Source organism: Chenopodium quinoa, unplaced genomic scaffold, assembly GCF_001683475.1.
Source record: "Chenopodium quinoa cultivar QQ74 unplaced genomic scaffold, ASM168347v1, whole genome shotgun sequence".
Classification (NCBI taxonomy): Eukaryota; Viridiplantae; Streptophyta; class Magnoliopsida; order Caryophyllales; family Amaranthaceae; genus Chenopodium; species Chenopodium quinoa.
Genome location: NW_018744041.1, coordinates 1,932,364 through 1,955,741, shown reverse-complemented (window position 1 = coordinate 1,955,741; position 23,378 = coordinate 1,932,364). Strand labels below are relative to the sequence as shown.

At 34.3% G+C, this 23,378-nt stretch overlaps 3 protein-coding genes across 4 annotated transcripts; all 3 read left to right on the top strand.

Moving 5' to 3' along the window:
* The first annotated feature begins 1,718 nt into the window (after positions 1-1,718).
* Positions 1,719-6,761, top strand: LOC110690518. The gene is made up of 4 exons (XM_021867370.1): positions 1,719-2,676; positions 3,384-3,624; positions 5,432-5,552; positions 5,652-6,761. The coding sequence occupies exons 1-4, from the start codon at positions 2,108-2,110 to the stop codon at positions 5,741-5,743; spliced, it is 1,023 nt and encodes a 340-aa protein (XP_021723062.1). The 5' UTR covers positions 1,719-2,107; the 3' UTR covers positions 5,744-6,761.
* A 1,217-nt stretch (positions 6,762-7,978) lies between these two features.
* On the top strand, positions 7,979-13,450 carry LOC110690517 (glucose-6-phosphate 1-dehydrogenase, chloroplastic-like). 2 transcript variants are annotated; one of them, XM_021867369.1, is made up of 10 exons: positions 7,979-8,576; positions 8,931-9,160; positions 9,272-9,366; positions 9,480-9,594; positions 10,336-10,541; positions 10,629-10,778; positions 10,868-10,988; positions 11,078-11,307; positions 11,432-11,632; positions 12,269-13,450. In XM_021867369.1, exons 1-10 carry the CDS (start codon positions 8,372-8,374, stop codon positions 12,516-12,518), a joined length of 1,803 nt encoding a protein of 600 aa, XP_021723061.1. In that variant the 5' UTR covers positions 7,979-8,371; the 3' UTR covers positions 12,519-13,450. The 2 variants fall into 2 exon arrangements, with proteins under 2 accessions (XP_021723061.1, XP_021723060.1); XM_021867368.1 differs by having other exon boundaries at positions 7,983-8,576; positions 8,925-9,160.
* Positions 13,451-15,434: 1,984 nt separating this feature from the next.
* On the top strand, positions 15,435-17,191 carry LOC110690516 (transcription factor TCP20-like). The gene has a single exon (XM_021867367.1). It carries the CDS (start codon positions 16,014-16,016, stop codon positions 16,878-16,880), a length of 867 nt encoding a protein of 288 aa, XP_021723059.1. The 5' UTR covers positions 15,435-16,013; the 3' UTR covers positions 16,881-17,191.
* The last annotated feature ends 6,187 nt before the right edge of the window (positions 17,192-23,378 follow it).

Sequence of the window (23,378 nt, the reverse complement as noted above, 5' to 3'; positions counted from 1 at the left end):
AAGATGAGTTATGATTTTCCAACTAAGGGATGTTTTAATTTAATTACTCCCTCTGTGCTTTTTTAGGTGTTACAGTTTGACTACCACATAGTTTTAGGCAATTTAATTGACTTAAATAAAATAAGAGGTAAGTGGGGTAGTTGGAGTATTAAAAAATTGTAAAAGAAATATAGTAGAGTTAATATTTTATTGAAAAGTAATGAATGTGAGAGGAAAAATATAATAATAAAAAAAAGGTAGTATTGGGTTTGAGTGGGGAATATGAGAGGAGAGAGAATATATATATATATATATATATATTTCCTCCGTTTCTTTTTTGTTGACACGTTTCTTTAGTCATATTTGTCAATGCACTTATTAAATCATTAATATCTTTAATTAACAATAAACAAAAATTATGAAAAGTTTTGAAAGTATATAACGTGACGAATCTAACAAGATCCCACATGACTATATTTTTCATTACGTGTAAAGTACAAAACATGATCAAAAGGAGGTATGTGAATAGTGCTAAAGTCAAAACGTGTCAACTAAATAAAAATGGAGGTAGTATATATATATATTTTTTCTTTTTCTGCAGAGTGTAGGATTAACGTAGGAGGACGATCTTGCCTATTGGAAATCTGAGTTCTCCAAAAAGGTAATAACTACAATATTAACTTAAATAATTTGTATTGGGCTTTACAATTATTTAATCCAAATGTAAGTAGGTTTCCTAATGTATTGGGTTAACTAATAAATATCAAAAATTGTTATAGACTCCTAAGCCAACTGCTATAAATACTAACAATACGTATTGTTTTATTGTATATCTCCTAGGGCGAAAGAGACGAGTGTTCGTTATTGTTGATCGATGGGATTAGTATCAAGCAAGACATATATAAATAATTAATTTATGATATTTTGATATTTAGGTTTCTATTCGAATTGTAAATTCTTGAAATTGTTTTGTGTTGTTATTTCAATTCTTAGTAAATTATTGGGTTTAATACCTAATTTAACTAATTAGCGGATTTATTAGTTATACGTGCTCTATTATATAAGTTATGTTTGTTAGTGGATTCATGATAATGGCTACATATTGCCGATGATGGAGTTGATCGTGAAGTGGGGGCAAAGCCTAGACCTGTTTAACTTGATCAACCATGAGGAGAATTTAGAGATGCTGGTTCTAATATTTAACTAGTGTGTATCCTTATAATTGTCCAAACACTATTCATTAAAAAACTTGTATACATTAATGAGGGTATATATATAAATACACATTTTATAGGGTATAATTGGCATTACACTATTCATAAGAGTAATTTACTACTTTTTATAAGTTAGGGATAGGGATATATTACACAATAATAAGTTAGTATTTTCATTATTACAAAAATAGACTCGTTGTAAAATAAAAATTTAATAAGGAACAATAAAGAAGACAAGTAAACTAGGGATAATAATAAATCAAGGTTCGAGTTCGGCTCGGTTAACGCTTAGTTAAAGCACGGCTCAGTCAAAGTTCAAATTTTAAGGCTTGAACTCGGTTTGAGTTCGAACAAATTTAAACGATCACGAACCGATTGACCATAATTCGTGTCCGGCTCGCCCAATTAGCACCCTAGTTACGAGTAATATGTAATGGAGGGAGTACTTGTATAATACGAAGTAGTATACTGTATATAGCAATTTAATAATATTTGTAATACGTACAGTACTACATTAATCCAGGTAATAATGTAATAGTAAGAGTCAAAAACCTCGAAAAGAACCCAGAACGTTAGACAAAAGAGTCCAACAACCACCAACCACGTGTCAAAAAGTTGTAATAGATCCCCAAATTTAACTCCTCCCCAAATTCAAATTTAACACTCCATATAACTCCTCCCCAAATTTAACACTCGCGCCGTTTACGTTCACTTCTTTCTTTCTCTCTCTTACATTTCTTTCTCTCTCTTCAACGCCTCTTTCCCACCTTTGATCCCTCCACGTGTCCTCTCCTCCTTCTCCCGCCTTCCCTGATCTATCCGTTAACCCTAACCCCCCTTTAGCTTCTCCCCCCTTTCTCTCTCCTCCCAAAAAAATTCCAAAAATAAAAAATTAAAATAATAATAATTAAATAATGGGGAAGCTAATCTGCGACACCGCCACCGTAACGGATACATTACCACCGCAAACTCCACCGTTGATCACTTGGAGGGACCCACCAGCTACAACCACAGCCGTTGATTTTCCATCGACGTCATGGGATGACGTCACAGGGTTAGAAGATCAACAAAGGAAGAGTCTTTCTCGGTTGCAGGCAAAGGGTGTTTTGTGGAAGCATCCAGAAGATAAAAGCCTACCTCCGGTGGTTTTCCGGCTGAGTCACGGCGGCGATGTTGACGCCGACGGAAACTGTCTATTCTCGGCGGCGGAGAAGGCGGCGATGTGGGGTCTTCGAGAAGGGGAGTGTGGTGGGGCCAAAGAGTTGAGGAGGAGAACGGTGAAGAGATTTGAACAAGATTTTGAATCGGCGGAAAAAGAGGAGAGAGAAAGAGTGGAGATTGTGATTAAGAATTTGTATTCACCTGATCTTAAATTTGGGTGGGGGATTCATATTGTTCAAGAAATTAAATTGTTGGCTAACAAATCTGATCGTCAGATCTTGGATGATGCTATTCTTGAGCTTCTCAATATTGGCATGCTTAGGTAATTTTTTATTAATTTGATTGTTTGTTGATTATTTTGATTGGAATTTGTGATTGATTTTCTGGGTTTTTTTTTAGCTCCCTCGATGTTGACTTTTGCATGCTGTATTTGATTTGAATTTTCTTTTTTTTTTTAAAAAAAAATAAAAAATTTATGTGGATCTGTTCAATTGGAATTTGCACACAACGGTAATAATCTTTTTAAAATATTTTCATTTTTCTGGGTTTTTTTTTGGATAATATTTTCATTTTCCTGTTTTTTCAGTTAATTTTTATTTTTTTAAAATTAGATCTGTTTTACTGGGATTTTTTATTTATTTTTTTATATAAAAATTTTGCATACAATTTTTTAAAAATATTGTCCTTAACTTTTCCTCCTGTAAATAAATTGAAGCAATTTCATCAAAAAAAAAAAAAAAAATCGAATATTACATATTTACAATTTACATGCCAGTTTAAATAGTTATGGTGGTACGGAGTAATATGTCTTGTTATTACGGTAGCTGTATGTTATGTTGATTGCTGTAGAATATAGAGTTATAATATGCTGCTTCTTCATTTGATTTCAATAGCGTTTGATTGAAGGCCAAATTGTTTTGTACTGTATTCAAAGTTACATTAGCTGTAGTTTTGTAGTCATTTTGGCTGGACAAAAGTTTGTTGCCTATGTTTATGGGGTTGTATTGGTGTTTGTTTTTTTTATTGAAGAGAAACGGCGGCAGAATCTATTTACAAAGAGAGGTGTATTGCAGTGGACGACGGTCCGAGTTGGTCCAAATACATGTCTATCTCTGGTTCTCCTGATGATGAGTATGATATCATCACATTGCAATATACTGAGGAGGGTTTATTGACTGTAGATGAAAATAGAGAAGGTCGTGCCGCCGCCTTTGGGGATGATATTGCCATTGAGTGCCTTTCAACAGAGTTCAAGAGAGAAATTTTTGTGGTAAGATTATGATTCCATGAATCTGTTGTGAAGCTTATTATTGATCACTCATTTTGTTAATCATTCAATGATTGGTTTGAATTGCCCTCATTGCATATCACTTTCCTTTTCCCTTCCCCCACCCGCCCTACCATCAACCAAATAATGCGGTTCTATACATGAAATGATGGAATCAAATCAATTAATAATGTTCATAGGTGTTAGGTTGCCTTGGTTTTTAATATTGTAATCGAAGATTTATCCTGTTTATTATGGAATTTTAACTATACTATAATCATATAATGCATATACGCTGAAGATGGGTCATAAGAAATAACCTTCTTCTATATGGATGCTCCCAGAAAATCTGTTGCTGTCTAGATGAATGCCCAATTGGATTTGATATTATATTACTAAGTTGAAGATAATTACTTGTGGACTTTAGGTTTTACTTTTAACCATGTCATTGGAGAATTGCAAGGTTTATGATATGCCTCAGCATTTTTATTATTATGCTTAGAGGGTAATTTCCTGTTTTGGTGTGCTCATACATTTTGCTTCTATAGATTCTCTTCCAAGCATCTATAGACATGAAGAGGTTTGTCTATTGCCGTTAAATCCAAATACCCTTCATCATGTTATAATTTTAGTTATCATTTTGTATATTTTTAACCCTGCTCCTGTAGTTACATTCCTTAGACAGTATAAAAAGGCCCCTATTGAAGCTGGAAAGCCGTTGTTGGCTCACTCCTGCTTACAAATGTTGGTTCCCAATCACATGTGATTTTTGGGGAGAATGTTGTATCGTATTTCCATGTTATGATTATGCTTACATTTTGGTAATCTTGGTGAATTCTAATCTCGGTCTTATTTCCATGTTATGCTTATGCTTATGCTTGCATTTTGGTAATCTTGGTGAACTTCATCTTTTAGGTGTCACATTCTATATTTAGTAGTTAGTATAGGTAGTTGTACAACAACACAAAACTTTAGTCCCAAAATAATTTGGAGTCGGGTAACATGAATCGTCATAAGGACCGTCTGATATAGAAAAAGGGACATAACGAGAAAGTCAGTTGAAAGTATTTGAAAAAAGGCGTGTGCAAAATGAGAAAAAGAAGAGCCTCCCAAGTAAAAATTTAGAGATTTTTAAAAGAGAACCCAGAATTAAAATTCAAGAAATTTAGTGGTAAAAACGTGCGAGTAAAAAAACATAAATGTTTGAGAAAACTTTAGCAAAGGGAATCAATTAAGTTTTATCCAATTTGAGGTTGTATATTGGTAAATTCCATATTAGGCGTGGCCCTGTTTTCAACATCCCCAGTATATGGAATCGTAAAGGAGGTAGAAAGGTCATGTCACTTTTTTTATTTTTTAATCACGGTCTCCCTTTCATGCAAAGTCAGAATACTCAGAACCCAGTTTTATGTTACACATGGGCATCAAAGAACCTAGCTCAACATAAATGATTACTGCTTAGTTGATGCATTGACTCAAAATAGTATTCTTGCCTTCAGACTTATTAGCTTGCTCCCTCCCCAAAATGCTAGAAGTTGGAATCGCTTCAACCAGCTGTTGCATTCGCAAAGTGTGCTTTATTATGCTGTAGCTCACATAGCTACGGAACTCTAACTGAACAGTAGAATGTGACAATTGCTTGAAGCCTTGAACACCAATACCTTGTTGTTCAGGGTGCATATAAACTTGACTGCTTAAGGTTTGACTGTTTGCAGCTAGTATGATACTATGATTTGCATTTTCCCTTTATTTTCTCACATCTAGTGCCTGCTTGCTCATTCAAAGCTTGCAATTTACTTTGTTGTTGTAGGTGCAAGCTCATGGATCAGATGCTATGGTTGATGAAGACAACTGTGTTTTCTTCCTTCCACACCGCCCAAGGGGTGGTGAAATTACTGGACCTCCGCTCTTCCTCTTCATGAAAGGGACAGGTAACAGATAGTATTTCTTAGTGTTGCTAATTTTCTCTCTCTCTTTTTTTTTTCATAATTCAAGAAAAGTTGCTTCATACACCGTATTGTTCAACACAGGTTGGTGTGGTGCTGGAGCTGATCACTATGAGCCCTTGATCGCCCATCCTTCTTCCTCCGTCTCGCAGGAGAAGGTTGGTTTTGTACTGTGAGAAGTAATATTTATGTTAGCTAAGCAGTTTTGTGGTAGAGGTTGGACTAGGAGAAGCAGCACCAGCTCTCAATATTCCTCCCAGAACGATAGCAGTAGACTTAGTGGGTGCCCATTCTTTTGGTAGGCTGTAGAGTGAGAAATTTTTGTTATCCGGGGGTAGTTTCTATCCGATTCTTTTGCATTCAAGACATGAGATTCAGTCAGTTCTGAGTTCTGAGGCTGATTTTTGCACCGTGTTGGGCTCTATGCTCTTGAGTAAACCCCATCCCCATGAAAAATGTAATTGTTCTAGGGAGGGGTGTTCGTTTTACTTTATTGAGTTTGTTGTGATTCAATTTTTTTGTATGTTTTGTTCCTTCCCATTTCCGAGGCAAAACTCTTGTAATTTTGTGACTCGAATGATCTACACAATCCTTGTGTAAAGGAGCTGAACTCCATTTCTTTTATGGCACAGAATTTTGTTTAAGTAAGAGATGGAAATCTCCAATAAATTTGGCTTACTGAAGTTTATCGTTTAAGGAGAAACTTATCAGTCAATACAAAATGATGTCGAAGTTTTCATGATCACCTTTCCTCGTTCTTACGACGAAGTATACTCCGTATTGTCTTGGAAGAAAACTTATCAGTTGATACAGAAGCGTTGGCGATGAAATTTTCGTCATGGTCACCCATCTTGGTTATGATGAAAAGGTTGAATTTGACAAACAAGAAGTCGTCAAGCTTGACCACCAAAAAGCGCATTTCAAAAGTGTTCAGGTTTTATGGCAGCCTCTTTTGGTGATGTTGATATGTAAAGGAGCCTGGCTTCATCAAATATTAGTGTGTGTTTTTTTAAGTCAACGATGTAAGCAGTCCTTGTGTAAGAAACATTTGTAATTGTTCAGGTCAATTCTATTGAGACTTTTTGGTTAATCATTTGGTCAATTTAAGGCCATAGTCCTTAATTTTAACTGTACAGGCATTACAGTACAGTCAATTTAATTGATGAGTTCTACAAACAAGGAAACTTTGGTTTTCACTTGATTCATCATTTATGTATGAAGTCATGTTTCACCCATGCCATTAATTTAATTTTTGCATTATTCAATTATTTACTTTGACTATAAGTTTTCTTGCTTATAATTAAAATTAAAAAAAAATGATTTAGTATAAATGGAGATTGTTTTTTATTTTAAATAACAAATATATTGATTATACAAAGTAGAAAGTTAATATATGTCTGTGTCAGAAAATGTTACTAGTTGGATACAAAACAATACTTCATTTGTATTTAAGTTGTGAATCTTGTAAAGTGTGAGTTCACCAAAATTCAATCATGCTAAGAATTTCAATTTAAACTTTTTGACAGAAGAAAACTTTTTGACAAAACAAACACACGACAATTTTATTAAGGAGCTAGAGCTTCCAAAGTTCCAAACTAGCCATTACATAGCAATGGATATCTTGAGGATATTCCTCAAGCCATACCCTCAAATTGTGTGGACGAGAGGGGGAGGGGATTTAAAGTTAGAATGAATGACATGTTTTCAACATATATACAACGGTTGAGGAGACATTTTACACGTCCATCACGTAATATTAGGTTTTTAACATGACCATCACGTACTAAGTTTTGTTTGATTTGAAACCAAACTTCATACAAATTTGTCAAAACTAATTAAATGATACATTAATATGTGAGACACATGCAGAGATTTAAACGACACTTACATGTCCATCACGTAATATTAATTTTTTTTTTTTTTTTTTTTTTTTTTTTTTGAGAACAAGTAGACTAGTGCATATTATTAATCGATGGACAAATTGTCCACAAGTACATACGACGACACTTCTTTGGGACAATGATTGACCCAAACTTGTTCGTTACCAAAAGGCACTAGTCTAGCGAGATGGTGAGCAACAACATTCTCATCCCTCCTAACATGAGACCATGACACAAAATCAAGGTCCTTACAAAAAAATTAAGTATTTGATACATCTATTATGCATCAAGTTTGTTTTGATTTGAAACTATGTTTTGTACAATTTTATGAATAATAACTTACTTTTGCATAAACTTGCACGAAACCCAATTTCAAATCAAATAAAATTCTTTTTTCTTTATTGATTCATTACATGTAATTACAAACATTTGAACTTTTGAACCTTATATAACCCAACTATGACGCCGGTATATGATTCTATCAAGTTCACATTTCACTACCTAATTTGTTACATGCCAAAAATCACCAATTCAATAGTATAACTCACCTTTTTTTGATTTACACTTCTCTAGGAAAGGGGAAAGAGAATTAGGTAATACATAGTAAACCCTATTAACCTCCTCATAAGATGATTAGCACATGGATTAAAGGCTAGAGAAATCCTAATTGTCCTCTTATTTTAACTTATGTTGGGTGCACAAGTTGAGCCATCGTCGGTAGGCAGCCCTTGGAGTGCATCAAAGGGTCTCACACTATAACCTCTCGATGATCCCGAAGTTGCCATTTAAACCCCTTCATACCCTTCAATTATCAACATTAAATCCCTTAATTTTAAGTCGCCACTTCTAATTATTGAGCCCAAATTTGTTTTTGGTTATACTCAACCTGAAAAAAGTGAGGAAAAAAAAATAGTGTTAGAAAAAATGGCAACTTTTTCTTCATCTCATTGCGCATCTTCATCTTCTTCATTCTATTCATCATATTCTTCTTCATCATCAAAATCACGACATGGGGTTCTTGGAATGGTCAAAATTTCTTCGATTTCTAAGCAATCTGCCCAGAAAATCTCTGTATCTAAACAACAAATTAGAACAAATTCAAATTCAAACGCCGTTCTTATGCAAGATGGTTAGCTTCTTCAATCTTATCTATGGTTTTTGCACTAATTCTTAATTGGGTTTTTATAATTTATGGTTTTAGTATTAATATTCTTGATTGGGTTTCAATGAAATTATAATTTTTTAGCACAAATCCTTAATTGGGTATTTCATATTTTTGTTGGAATTGAATTTGAATGTTTGCACTTGATTCTTAGATTAAAACATTGATTGTATTTTTTGGGTTTATTTAAGAATGAAATTCTACTGAAATTCTTTTTTTTTTCCTTTTTTTTTATATATATGTGTATATTATGTTAATTCTTTTTTTTGCACTAGCTAAAAATAGGATTTTTTAAAAGTATTTATTTTTGGTTAGGTGCTGTTGCCACAAAAATAATTCCTGTTGAAGGTGAGGATACATCAGTAAAGACATTGAAAGATGGGATATTATCAGCCACATCTTCTCAGGAAAGTAATGATTTGTCTAAGTTTGATGTGAACAAAGATGAGTCAACTGTCAGTATCACTGTTGTTGGGGCCTCTGGAGACCTAGCCAAGAAGAAGATATTTCCTGCACTTTTTGCTCTTTATTATGAAGATTGTTTGCCCAAGGTTTGCATCATATCATTTTTATTGGACAATATATTATACAGACATATCTTATCATATAAGTTATAAGTACTTTTGTGTAGGATTTGTGATGTAATATGTCTGGTTATGCAGCACTTTACTATATTTGGTTATGCAAGAAGTAAGATGACTGATGATGAACTTAGGACTATGGTTAGCAAGACTCTTACTTGCAGGATTGACAAGAGGTACCAAATCCTATACATGTTTGTTAGTGTTTTATACTACTTATGAGTGTTAGGGGGTCATACTGCTTGTTTTAGTTTTACGGAGTAGTTATAAATTGAATTTCGATTGTCAGGGAGAACTGTGGTGAAAAGATGGAGGAGTTTCTGAAGAGATGTTTCTACCAATCTGGTCAGTATGATTCTACAGAAAACTTTGTGGAGCTAGACAAGAAACTCAGGCAACATGAGGTATCACTTATTATGTTGTGCTATGATTCCTTACATTGCTGAGTTTTCAAAGAGTTATGTATCCAAATGTAAGCATGGCTTTTAAATAGTTGTTTGTTATGCTGATTGATGAGACTGAGTAGTTTTCTCTCCTCGTCGATGACTTAGTTGCTGCCCTTGCTGGTACATTGTATCTTAATTTTTGACAAAGTTAACTTGCTAAAAAAATATGAGCATGATTCAAATTTCAAAATGATTTATTTCATAGATTGTATGTGATGTTTGCCTTTTCTTGTAGTATACTGTAGATAATTTAGGGACATAATTATGTACACTGACAAATATTAGGGACTGCATGATGTGATCTACTGATAATTACATGGATTCTATGTTCAGTCATGTAAGCAATGCTGGTTAGATTCTTGTACGTCAGCTTTGTGAATGTCTTAGGCAGAGGTGCAAAGAAAAACCAAGCACTGGTTGGAATATCTTAAGATTTTAAACATTGTGGTTGATTCGTTTTTGTCTCATGCTATGATACTAATCTTATCTTATGACTTATAGAACCTACTTTATTGTTAATGTAGTGTCCAAACATGAAAAGGGTTGATGTGCTGATACTGACACTTACAATAGTGTAGATTTTTTCTTTATTGTTTTTAAATAGCAGCCTGCAAGAACCTTGTCAAGAATGTCTACACTATTGTCATGAAGATTGCATGTTTAGCCTTTATTTTGACCACAATACCTTCAATAATGTAGGCTGGGAGGATCGCTAATCGACTCTTCTATTTGTCAATTCCACCAAATATCTTCATAGATGCTGTGAGATGTGCAAGTTTATCAGCATCCTCTGCAAATGGGTGGACTCGGGTCATTGTAGAGAAACCTTTTGGTCGGGACTCAGAGTCCTCTGCCGCTTTGACTAGTGGACTTAAGCAGTACTTGAATGAAGATCAGATTTTCAGGTGATTGTTTTTGACTGGATTTTAGGGCTGCTCTTACAGGAAAACACATATGATCAATGACTGACCTATTGTTTTTTCTGCATACAGGATAGATCATTATCTTGGGAAGGAACTTGTTGAAAACTTATCCGTTCTGCGCTTCTCCAACCTTATCTTTGAACCCTTATGGTCAAGGCAGTATATAAGAAATGTTCAGTTAATATTCTCTGAGGATTTCGGCACTGAAGGGCGTGGAGGGTATTTATTCAGTGACCTTTTTACTATACTCCGTACATTTTGCATTTGCTATCATGTGCTCAATTTTCTTCCTTTTGGCGGCAATTCAGGTATTTTGATCATTATGGTATAATTAGAGACATAATGCAAAACCATTTGCTACAAATCTTGGCTCTATTTGCCATGGAAACTCCAGTAAGCTTAGATGCAGAAGATATCAGAAATGAAAAGGTTTGCTGTCAAACTTGTTATTTGGTACCTTGTTATTTTGGGTCATGTGACTCATGTCTGACTGTGTTTAAATTCTCGGCCTCTTATAGGTAAAAGTTCTTCGGTCAATGAGGCCATTGCAACTTGATGATGTGGTAATAGGACAATACAAAAGTCACACTAGAGGAGGAGTCACTTACCCAGGATACACAGAAGACAAGACTGTACCTAAAGACAGCTTAACCCCAACATTTGCTGCAGCTGCCTTGTTTATCGATAATGCAAGATGGGATGGGGTGCCTTTCCTTATGAAGGCTGGAAAAGCGCTTCATAACAGGAGGTATTAGTTCAGAAATTAATACATAGCTTGGTTCCCAGTCTGATATGTGCAGTGAACAAAATATAATTTTTTTTTTTTTTTTTTTTTTGAATACTTATGGAAACTCATTGTTTTCTTCTTTCAGCGCTGAGATCAGAGTTCAATTCAGGCATGTACCTGGAAATTTGTATGCCAAAAATTTTGGGTCAAATCTTGATCAATCGACAAATGAACTTGTTATCCGAGTACAACCTGACGAAGCTATTTATTTGAAGATCAATAACAAGGTTCCTGGTTTGGGAATGAGATTAGACCGCAGCACTCTCAATCTTCATTATGCTGCAAGGTATATTAATCACTTGCATTCAGTACATTCATTGGAGATACAATTGTTTGCATCTTGAAAACATTGTACTCCCTCCGTCCCTTATTGATAGTTCCTTATGGGCAATTTTCACGGGAATCAATAAACATAAATACAAGTAGTAAAAGTACATTGAAAAGGTAATTTTACATTGGGTATGCAAAAAAGTAGAGAGAGAGTAATAAAAGTACATGGAAAAACAAAATTTACGTGGGAAAGTTAAATTTGCACAAATATTGTTGCAAATTGGAGAGAATTTTGGTGAAAATTTGATATTAATGGTACTTGAAAAAAGCAAATGGGACTATCACTTTGGGACTAAAAATTGGCCATAAGGGACTATCAAAAAGGGACAAAAGGAGTAATATTTATTAAAAAAAATTTAATTCTTGGAACACAAACTCACTAGTTGCGTTAAAATCATGTGCTATTGCTTAATTTCTGATATGGTCATCGGTAAATTAAGAGTCCAAAGTTGGGAACTGATTGCTTACTGCTGATACTGATGTTGTGAAATAGCTAATACTTTAAGGTCAATATTTGACCTTTGCTTACCACTGATAATGATGTTGTAAAATAGCTAGTACTTACGCCCTATCTTTGACCTTTGTGATGCAGGTATGCTAAAGAGATTCCCGATGCCTACGAGAGGCTTCTACTTGATGCAGTAGAAGGAGAAAGGAGGCTGTTTATCCGCAGTGATGAACTTGATGCTGCTTGGGCGCTCTTCACACCGCTTCTGAAAGAGCTAGAGCAGAAGAAAGTTAATCCTGAATATTATCCCTATGGAAGCAGGGGTCCTGTTGGGGCACACTATCTTGCTGCCAGATATAATGTTCGATGGGGCGATCTTGGATTAGAGCAGTGAGTTTTCAATTCTTTTTTATATTGCTATAATGGTGATTGGCTGAGAATACATCACTATTTACCCACTAATGCTTGAGGGAACCATTTGCGTGACAAAATAGGATAGTAAAACAGAAGAATGGACACTTCTATGAGAAGGAGCCTCCGATCAGCCTTTGGTCTATCTTTTCTGTGGTCCATGTTGGACGATTTTATTGTGAAATAAATGGTAGACTAGGAATTGGGTCAATTCTTTGCTGTACAAAAGCCTTTGGAAACTTGGCATATTGTACTGTCGTTTTAGTATGTTGCAGAATAATTAGATTTATGAAGAAGATGTTGCAAGTATCCAGTGAATGAATATGTCTGGCCCCTATATCCTTGGCCCTAACAGAGAACAAATCATGATAAACCTATCTTAAGGCTAAGCAAAATAATCAATCTTGGGGTTTTTCTTCTATGTATGCAACCTTGTTTAGTCAAGAAAACTTCAAAACAAACCTTTTTATGTTGTCAAGAATGTCAAAATTGCCTTTGAGATTACTTTTTTAAGCCCTTCTTTGAGATGGATATATCATTTCTCGGCACAGAAAATCCCTGCTCTTATTTTCTTGCTACATCTTACTTAAATGTAACTTGTCTGTCATTTTTCTGGGCTGGAGCAAAACTATCAATCATTTGGTAGATTTAAGAGGTATACTTGTTATTACTGGTAAGTGAATCAAGATATCTAAGAGCATGGATTGCCTGAGCTAAAAAAGACAAGGCAAACAGCTTGCTTAGATAGCATAGGCTGTTGAGAGATGCATGGCCAGTTGTTTCTTTGATTCTTTCTTGGAATGTAAATACTTCTACCAACTTTTTGAGGGATAACTCTACTGCATATCGTTATGGTCCTTATGGACGCTTTTGGTACGAGGTTATAACTAATAATGGAAGTACTGTATGATTTTACGTATTAGTGCTCCTCGGTTTCCCTTGATTCCTTGATAATACTCTATATATGTATTCTCCATTAATGCAGAAAGTGTGATACAATCTGAGTTATGACATACGTTCTCGGTCTCATTAAGATTTTCCCATATATTTTAATCTACTTTTTCAGAGTTAGTTCCTTTGAAAGCATGAGAAGTTAAGGTGTGATCTTTATTTAGCAGTGCCATAGTGTGATAACGCCACATTATTCGCAATGATGAAGGGCGTAAAGTGGCATTATCGAGTTTCGACCATGAGATCTCATTCACATGCAGTTTAATGATCAAGCAATCAATCCAAAGATTGAGTTGTTGACTTTCATAACAAATTAAACATAGGCTAAAAAGAATTGTAGGATGCCTAATTGCCTAGATTGTTTACAACACCCACCATATTTGTAATTTTGTAATTTTTTTCCCTCACTTTTCATTCCTTCACCAACCTTGACATCACCTCTACAAACTCCTACTTGCCACACCCACAAACCTCTATGTTCATATTTTTTTTCTATGGCTCTCACTACATTGCCGATGGCAATCGTGAGCGATCACCTCTGCTACCAGTCTTCCACTCGTTTCACCTATAATGTTGAGAGTAATTCTTCACCGTTTCCTGAAACGACAAATCAAGTGTAAACCATGAAATAAGTTCATGCTTCACGCATAAAGTTATGTTCATCGTGTATGGTATTGAATAAATAAGTAATCTTAAGTTCAAGTAATGCTAGCATCATTAATCTGTTGGCAAGATTTATATGTAAAAAAAAAAAAAGTCGATTAAAAAATAGGTAAATTTATTCTCGTATTTTCTACATATTTATTGCTAAATTTGCTTCATAGAACATGTGTTAATCGAATCATGATATTTATTTTTACTTTGCATTTTTTTTAAAGATAAAAAAGGGAAAAAGAATTAAAGAGGAAAATAAAAGAGAGGGAAAAGGGAATGTTTGGTTGTGTGATGGTAACAAGAAAAAGAGTGATAATGGAAGCTTAGGAAAGAAGTGAAAATAAAACCTTAACATTTGATAGTTTGATATGTCATCTGTAAGCTTTCTGTAGGTCCTCTATTTGTCTCAACTGAAGGGAACAATCTTGCCAAAGCAAATCCAAATTAAAGAGCCTACCCTCTACCCACTCAATACAAATAAGTTAATTTTGCTGCTTTCAGAAATCAACTTCAGATCTGACACAATTTTATTGCATGAAAACATAGGAAATCAACCTAGCATTCAACATACACTTGTTAAAGGTTTATGTGTAAACAATTACCAGTTTTTTTATGTACACTCGGGTAAATATGAATATACATACACTCATATTTAGATATATTCAAATTTTTACTTATGATCTACTGTGTATTCTTTAAAAAAATAATCTTACAAGTTTCATTCTAATTTTTCAATAATTATTAATTGAGCAGAAATTTCAGGCCAAATCTAGATAAACCCTGCTTATCTTTGAAAGGTCAGTACACATTTTGTCAATTATGATTGACAGATACTAGAATTAAGACTCGTGAGCTGCATGGAGGCATGGAGCTCTACTTGATTGTCATTCATTCCCACCAATCTATTAAAAGAAAAGGCTTTAAAAAAATTAAAATAAAAAATAAAAAATTGGCACTTTGTTGATTTTTTTTAATTTGTCACTAATTTGTTGTCTTGTGTGGCAATTTACTTTTAGACACTGCTAATTAACATGTGGGAGTGGACATAATTATCTAACATTTGAATAAAGTTAAAGAGTAATCTTAATTATTTATTTATTTGTATTTCAATTTTAATCTTGTAGCCAAACTAAAATATATACTCTATATTATACTTATTAGTTTCCCAAAAGATCAATTTTTATTGTTCATCTACTTTATTTGATTAAAGCTTAATCAAATCGATCGTATGATTAAATTTGAATGATCAGGCTGAAATATTACAAGTAAAATAAATATTTAATATTTTCTCAGATATATGAAAGAAGAGAACGATTATTCAACATTAAACAACTTAACTTTGTAATTTATCTACGTGTCAACTCATCACTTTTATCACTTGAAGCGAAAAAAAATTCGTATTAATTAAAGATTACAATCTAGTAGTCACTTCGAAAGTGCAAATTTCAAACTTTTCATCGACGATGTCGCATCTTTCCCCATTCCTGCCCTAAAATCCAAAACTGATGTCAACTTATTGTTACACAAATCTGTCCTATGTAATTAAAACCATTATAAGTTTGTTACATGAGTGATTGAGAAAAAAGATACTTCTCCCTCCCTCCATTTCATGAGGGGGTTAAAATTGCAACTTCACAAGGAAAGTCACTTCAAATTTCAAAACAAGACACAAAGCAAATACTGATTGGTTTGAACACACATACACACAAAACACAGTAGAAAATTTTGAAGAAACTGCCTTCCTTGACAAATACCCACCTCTTTTCCTTCTTTCTTCAATCAATCTTCTCAAAAAACAACAGCAATTTCCTTATTTTCTCTCTCCTCAACTTAAGAAAATAAGGCTTAAAAACCCATCAAAAACCCTCTTTCTATGCAGCCATATCCCCAAGAAAACATGCCCACTTTCCTAAATCATCAACAACAATCAACAAATCCTTATTTAGAGATGAAAGAATCTCAAATAATAATCCCAAATTCCAACCAAAACCAAATTATTAGTACTAATCATGAAGATAACAACAACAATTTAATCACCAAAAAACAAAACCCACCAAAAAGAAAATCAAACAAAGATAGACATAAGAAGGTTGATGGCAGAGGAAGAAGAATCAGGATGCCTGCTCTTTGTGCTGCTAGAATATTCCAATTGACTAAAGAATTAGGCCATAAATCTGATGGCGAAACGGTTCAATGGCTATTACAGCATTCAGAACAAGCGATTATTGCAGCGACTGGAACTGGAACAATACCAGCATCTTTCACATCAACATCAGGGTCCTCTGTTTCAGAACAGAGGACCTCTGTTTCTTCTGGCATTGTTTCTGGATTTTCTGGGGGTTTAAGTTTAATTAATGAAAATTTGGGACGAACCCATTTTCAAACTGGATCATGGGGATATGGGTCTGGTACGGTTCATGTACCGGACCCGGGTTTTTCGAGTTCGAGCTCGAGTTTGATGAGGGAGAATTTGGAGTGTAGGCCTAAAATGGGAGTTCATCGAACAATGGGAATGTCAAATTTGAATATGGGGTTTATGAATTTTGGTCAACAACAACAACAAGGGAGGGATAGTTTGGAGCTTGGTTTATCACAAGATAATGTTAATTTTGGTGTATTGAATTATGGTGCATTTAATCAAATGTATCAACAATTTAGGCAGAGCAGAGAAGAAGCTGGTTTTAGCTGTGATCAACAGGAGAAATTTCTTGATGATGGTAGTTCTCAATGTTCAAGATAAATCCTTGCAAAGATCATAACTTCTTTTTTTTTTTTTAATTGGTGAGTTTTATTGATCCAGGTTAGTGTGAAAACAAGAAGTTAATCTTGTGTCATCAATGTAAGAATTTTTTTATTTTTCTATTCTGGAAAACTCTTTTTTCTCCCTTTTTTGGGTTATTAAAGGTTCTTAATTTTGTAAGTGGGAGAGGAAAATGAGGTAGAAGTTTGAACTTTACAGATTTGATTTTTTTTTTCCTTCAATTTTTGAATTAGGTTCAGTTTGATGTACTGTACTAATATGGTAAGAATTAAAGTAAGATGTGTGTAATATAGTGAGGTGCAAGTACTTGTAATCTTGTATGTGATGAATTTGAAATGTTGAACAAAAATGGAAATTGTAGTGGTTTGAAGTTTTGAACTTTGGAGGAAATGTTTGATTTGGGGTTCATGAAATTCAGTGATACCTTGTTAATGTTGGTAAAGTTACGCTGACCATATGAGTTGCTCACTCTTAAATTCTAATTGGTTCTTTTTTGAAATGATCAAATTCTCATTGTTTAGCAAGTAGTATACTAGTATTGGCACCCAAAGAGAGAGATATCTCGTCAAACAAAAAAAAAAAAAAAAAAAAAAAAAAAAAAAAAGAGTGAGAGAATCTGTTACACCATTTTTACTTTACCCTTAAGAATTAAGTGTGCATTTAATTTTCCTTAAGTTAAAAGGAAGTCATTAATTATATTGATTGTGTTAATTAATAGGATGAAACCATTGTTAGAGCTCTCACACAGTCACACCTAGAGTTGACGATGAGTAAGAATTGTGAACGAGTGATTTAGTGAGGACACGAGTCACACGATAACAAACCACATACCATACGACACAATATTGTGTATATTGGATCATACATTGTGCCTTTGATTTTACAGGCGGACAAACATTAGCACAAACTTCTACATAACAAAGTAAGAATAATGTGCTTGGTCATGGTGTTATACGGCATGGCCAACGGAGTCCTCGTGCCAAATGTTGCCAAGAATTTCAAATTACGTGCCAGGTGGCATGGCGATCAGGAAAAACGGAATTATAAATGGTTACTCCGTAATGTTTTCCTATTAGCATTAGCTACATGTCTACATGATACTCCGTAATGGTTTCCTATTAGCTACATTTATATAGGAAATCGTTGGGCCATCTAAACCAGACTACTCGAGTGTTTCTGATTGGGCCAATTCTATAAACTTGGACCAGTTGTAGGCCCAAAATCTGTCTATTATGTTGAATGGATTGTGGAATAGTTTAGGCCCATAAGCCCAAAGGAAGATAGACCCATAATTATTGTGGTGCTAGTTAATAGTCCAAACTAGAGTGAATTATGTCTCCAAACACGTTTTCTCAAGATTATTTTGGATGATCAAGTATCGTTTACTTATGGTCTGAATAGCTACACTAAGTTGATAGAATGTTGGTTGTTAATAGGTTTGGAAAATACACATGAACCTGTATTCATCCTATAAGGCTTCGTGACAACCTCGAAAGTACGTTCTTATATGTCCTAGGCATGATGTATGGGTTTTAGGATGGACTGAATCGCTTTGATCTTTTAGATGACTAATATTAATCCGGGATGAGAATGACCTTGGAAAACTTAATCAAGAATTCAAGAGCATTGACGACACAATACTATGAACACTTATCACAATACACAAGCAAGCTACCAAAATGACGACTTATACCTATTTGATTGAATTTAATCTTTAAGATTAAATTTAATCATTAATCATCAAACGTTAAAATTTAAATAGAAAATAAAAAATCATGCGTAGTATTCATTACAAACTTATTTATGTTATTGTAGGACAATTTTAAAGCGATTTTACGTATACTCGTATAATACTGCCTCTGCCTATAGTGTAACACAGCCGTGTAAAAGCTGGTACAATTAGTGCAAAGAGAGGTCATCATCAACTGCTAACTACTACGTAAATCACATTTCATTCCTAACTAGGACGGTTAGATTACAAGAATTAACAACCAAGTATGTACTCGATCTACATATGATTCACATGGAAAATAGTTGCTGTATCTTACAATCAACACTAATAAGCAAAAAGCGTACTGTACTAATTGCACAACCAAGACATTATAGGTACATTACGAACTTACGATGCATATATTGACATATTGTTGCTGGTAGCGTTATGTACACATCAATGTAGTAGGCTCCATCAATTTTTTTGTTAGGAGAAGAATAGATGAGGCCAGGGTTCGTGCTAATAATTGATCGAGACAAATCGAGTAGTACGTATTACATAATCATATACATAATTCATGCACCACGATGAAGTAAAGAGTGTAATTAAAATACCTACTAACCCATTGCACGAAGTAATTAATAAGATCATCAATAAATTTTTTGACATGAAATTAGGATTGAATTCCTAATTAATATGAACAGATCGAATCGGGAATGATACAGATACTCAATTCACCATGACGAAGTTGAGAATGTTGGTACATTATTGTACATTGTACTGGTTGTACACCCTACTTGCACGTTGTGGTTGAACTAGCTAGTTACAATGTCATTTAAAGCTACGGAGTACATTTTAATGTTGCCATGAAAAGTAATTTTTCTTTTGGAATTTCTTTGTTATCTTTTAATTTCTACTATCACATAAAAATTCAGCTTGTCTTTCCCTTTTCTAGCTATCCACACATTCATTCAAGTTTGAAGAAGTACGGAGTACTATAATAAGAAGACCGATCTTACATTGATATCAAATGGAACTAGTTTTTAGCATAGGTTCGAACAATGCTCTGAGTTACTACATTAATTCCATGATTGAAATCTTTTTTTATATCTAATTTTGACAGCATGACATATAATATAGTGATAGCTTATTGACCAATATAATACTTTTCGTTTTTAAATTTAAGATTGTAGGTTCAAATCCTGTATAATCTATATTTTTAAGCACGTGAAATGAAAGACTCGATCACTTGAAAAGGGTGCCACACTGCCACGTGACATGTAGGCTTGTTTATGAACGTCTTTTAATGTGTAGTATAGATTTGGAAGTATGTATTGATCTATACAATGCGATTTTATATAGCCTTACGTTTCTAAGCTAGTCTATGTTACTTTGCAACACTTTTTCATACGACTCAACGTTTAACTCCTCACAACGCCACAATATAATGAATATAATCCTATTTTCAATATTACTCATACTCTTCATTAAATTGTCGATAATACATGTCAGATTCTTCTCCCACATAAGTACGGAAATTCAGTCTCTTTCATTTTTTTATTTTGGAAAATTTAACAAAAACTAACAATTGAAGACATTTAGACATGGACTTGTGTCAGACATGAATACCTAGCTCCAAATAACTAGTGCTATCAAATTTCAAACTGAAACCGTTTAACTGTCCAAAATCAACCGACCCAAATAAGAACCGAACCGATTAAAAACCGATTTTGTAAAACCGAAAATCGACCCGAACCGTATTTAAGTAAACCCGAAACCGAACTAATCCGAATAATGTCAAACCGTATAAGAACCGAACCCGTTAACAAACCGAACCGAAAAAGAACCGAACCGTTTATAACTCGAAACCGTTTCCAACCCGAAACCGTTTGAACCGAGGTAAAAACCGTTTACACCGAACCGTTAATAAACTGTGACCCGTTTGCACCGAACCGTTTATAAACCGAACCACTTACAAACCGAACCGTCTATAAATCAAACTGTAATTTCGATGTCACGATAACTCATCAAATCATGATTATGACTCATCAATTAGATGATTGAATAAGAAGCAGCTAATAACGTGATAGTAAAACAATAATAATTCATTAATACACTAAACTTTTATAATCTACGTTACTTCATAATAAACTAGTAAGATTAATATGACTAAACTTGAAAATAACATATGTATTTTTAAAATCGATGAGAATTTGTATATAATATATAATGCCTAATGCCTAATATGAAGTGATGAAGTCTCGGCTTGATATAAAACTTGTTAACCAGCAAAAGGTTAGCAAGTACTATGAAATTTCAAACCAAAATCGTTTAACTGCCCAAATCCAAACGACCCGATCAAAAACCGACTTTTTAAATAAAAAACCGTTCCGAACCATAATTTAGTAAACGTGAAATAAAACTGATCTGAATAACGTTAAACCGTATAAAAGGCAAACCAAAATAAAACTGAACCGAAAAAGAACCGAACCGTTTTCAACCCGAAACCGTTTGAACCGGTGTAAAAAACCGTTGACACCGAACCGTTAACAAACCGCAACCTGGCTGCACCGAACCGTTTACTTCTCGAACTGTTTAGAACCCGAACCAAATTAAAACCGGTCAAGAATAAACCGAAATCGAATCGAACCGATAACTATTTAAACTGAACTGAAACCGGCCTGTGAGACACTTAAATCGATTTCAAACCGACCTGATTTAATACCGAACCGATTTCAAACCGAACCGAACCCGAACTGTCAAACCGTTTTGACAGTGCTACAAATAACACATCATCTATCCCACTTTTTATAGAATTTGCTATATACAATCGGGTATACCTTACACGTAATTAATCCAAGCTAAGATTAATTTTTGCTCTTTATTTGATGATTAAATGAAAAAACAATCATCAAAATGAGTATTAAACACGTCAAGCGTGATGGAAACATGGTTGCTCACAATTTGGCAAGAGTACTCCCATTTGGTATAGAGCAGATTTGGGAAAACTGTACCCTCCCTAATGTAGCTTCATTTGTACTCATGGATGCTTTGATTAATGAGTAATTTGCTTGCTTCCCCTCAAAAAAAAAAAAAAAAAAAAATGGGTGTACGGTACACCCGAATGTATATAATAATATCGCGACTCTTTATAATCTAGCGATAAAGCGGCAACACTGCTGCACTGTTAGTCTGTTGGTGTAGAAATTGTTACAGTACTAGATAGCACTGTAGCAGGACGATCGGTGTGTGATAACTGGTTTCATCTAGTAGTTTGTGGTGCACACAATTAGACGTGACCACTGTGTGAAACTGTGAATGATATTCATCAGAAAAGATACTGGTCGATCGAGATCTTGCAAGATTAATAAAATGAAACAATTGTAAATCTATTTCCCCCAAAGTAATGCTAATTGCTATATATAGTTCCTAAATTATGTACTTGTACAACTTTCATCATTAGATCATGAGCAATGGGGCATACATACTTAATCATAATTATTGCTTTGCAAAGTTGAAACAATTTTATACTCCTTAATTGAATACAAAGCAGTGGCGGAGCCACGGTGGGTTCAAGTGGGTTCATTGAACCCACTGATTTTTTGAAAAAAATTAAAAACTTTTTTAAAAAAAAAAAAAATCAAAATAGGTTTAAATAGAATATTTGTGTATTATATGGCAACAAGTAAAGTTGTAGCCCAGTGGTTATTTTTACCTCTCATCATACAATGATACAAGAGTTTGTGGGTTCAGGGTTCGAAACCCATAACTCACACTTTTATTTTTTCATTTTGTTTCCTTTCATCCTGCTTCCCCTAATCCCCTGCTTCCAGCTTTCCTCTTCCTCATTCCCCCAAATTGCAAAACCCTAACTTCTTCCTCCTTCTCTTAATCTCTTCCCGTTCTTCCTCCTTGGCTCCTTCTCTTCCCGTTCTTCCTCCTTGGCTCCTTCTCTTCCCGGCGCACGGGCGCAGCACCGCAGAAGTCCGCAGCAGCCACTCAGGCACTCAGCCAGCACCGCAGCACGGCAGGTCGGCAGTAGGCCAGTAGTCACTAGTCAGCCACTCAGCTGACCACCGTAGCTCCGCCCCTGAGTGGCGCCGTGGCGGAGCAGACCCACCGTATGTAGGGGTAAGTGAATTTGGGGATTTTTTGCTAATATACATATGCTAAATTGCTAATATAGTAATATACATATACATAAGCTAATACTTGAAAATTGAAATTCATATGCTAAATTGCTAATATACATATACATATGCTATTATGCTAATACTTGAAATTCATATGCTAAATTGCTAATATACATTACAAATTGCTGAAATTTGGTTATAATTATCTTATATTTCAAGTATAAATATTCTCTTGAAAAATTGTAAGAGTGTTAAATTGGCTTGACTTTGTTAATTACCTCTGAAAAGTTGTAAGAATGTTGAATGGGCTAGACTTTGTTAATTACCTCGTAGCATAAAAACATTCTCTTGAAAAGTTTCAACATATGGCCTCACCTTGCTCAATATCTTATCGTAAACATTCTAACTATTTGTTGATCAAGAATAATAAACAATCTAATTTCTACCTTCTAATTAGCTAGAGTGGTTGATGTTATTGCTTGGATTGGTATGATTTTATTTAGATGATTATAATTAGTCTTGTACCGACTAAGAATTAAACGTGATAATACAACTCCTCTACATAAGGTAGAGCTATAGAGGTATAAGTACACTTCTATAAGAGCCAGGAGAAGTCACAGCATTAGCCCGGCT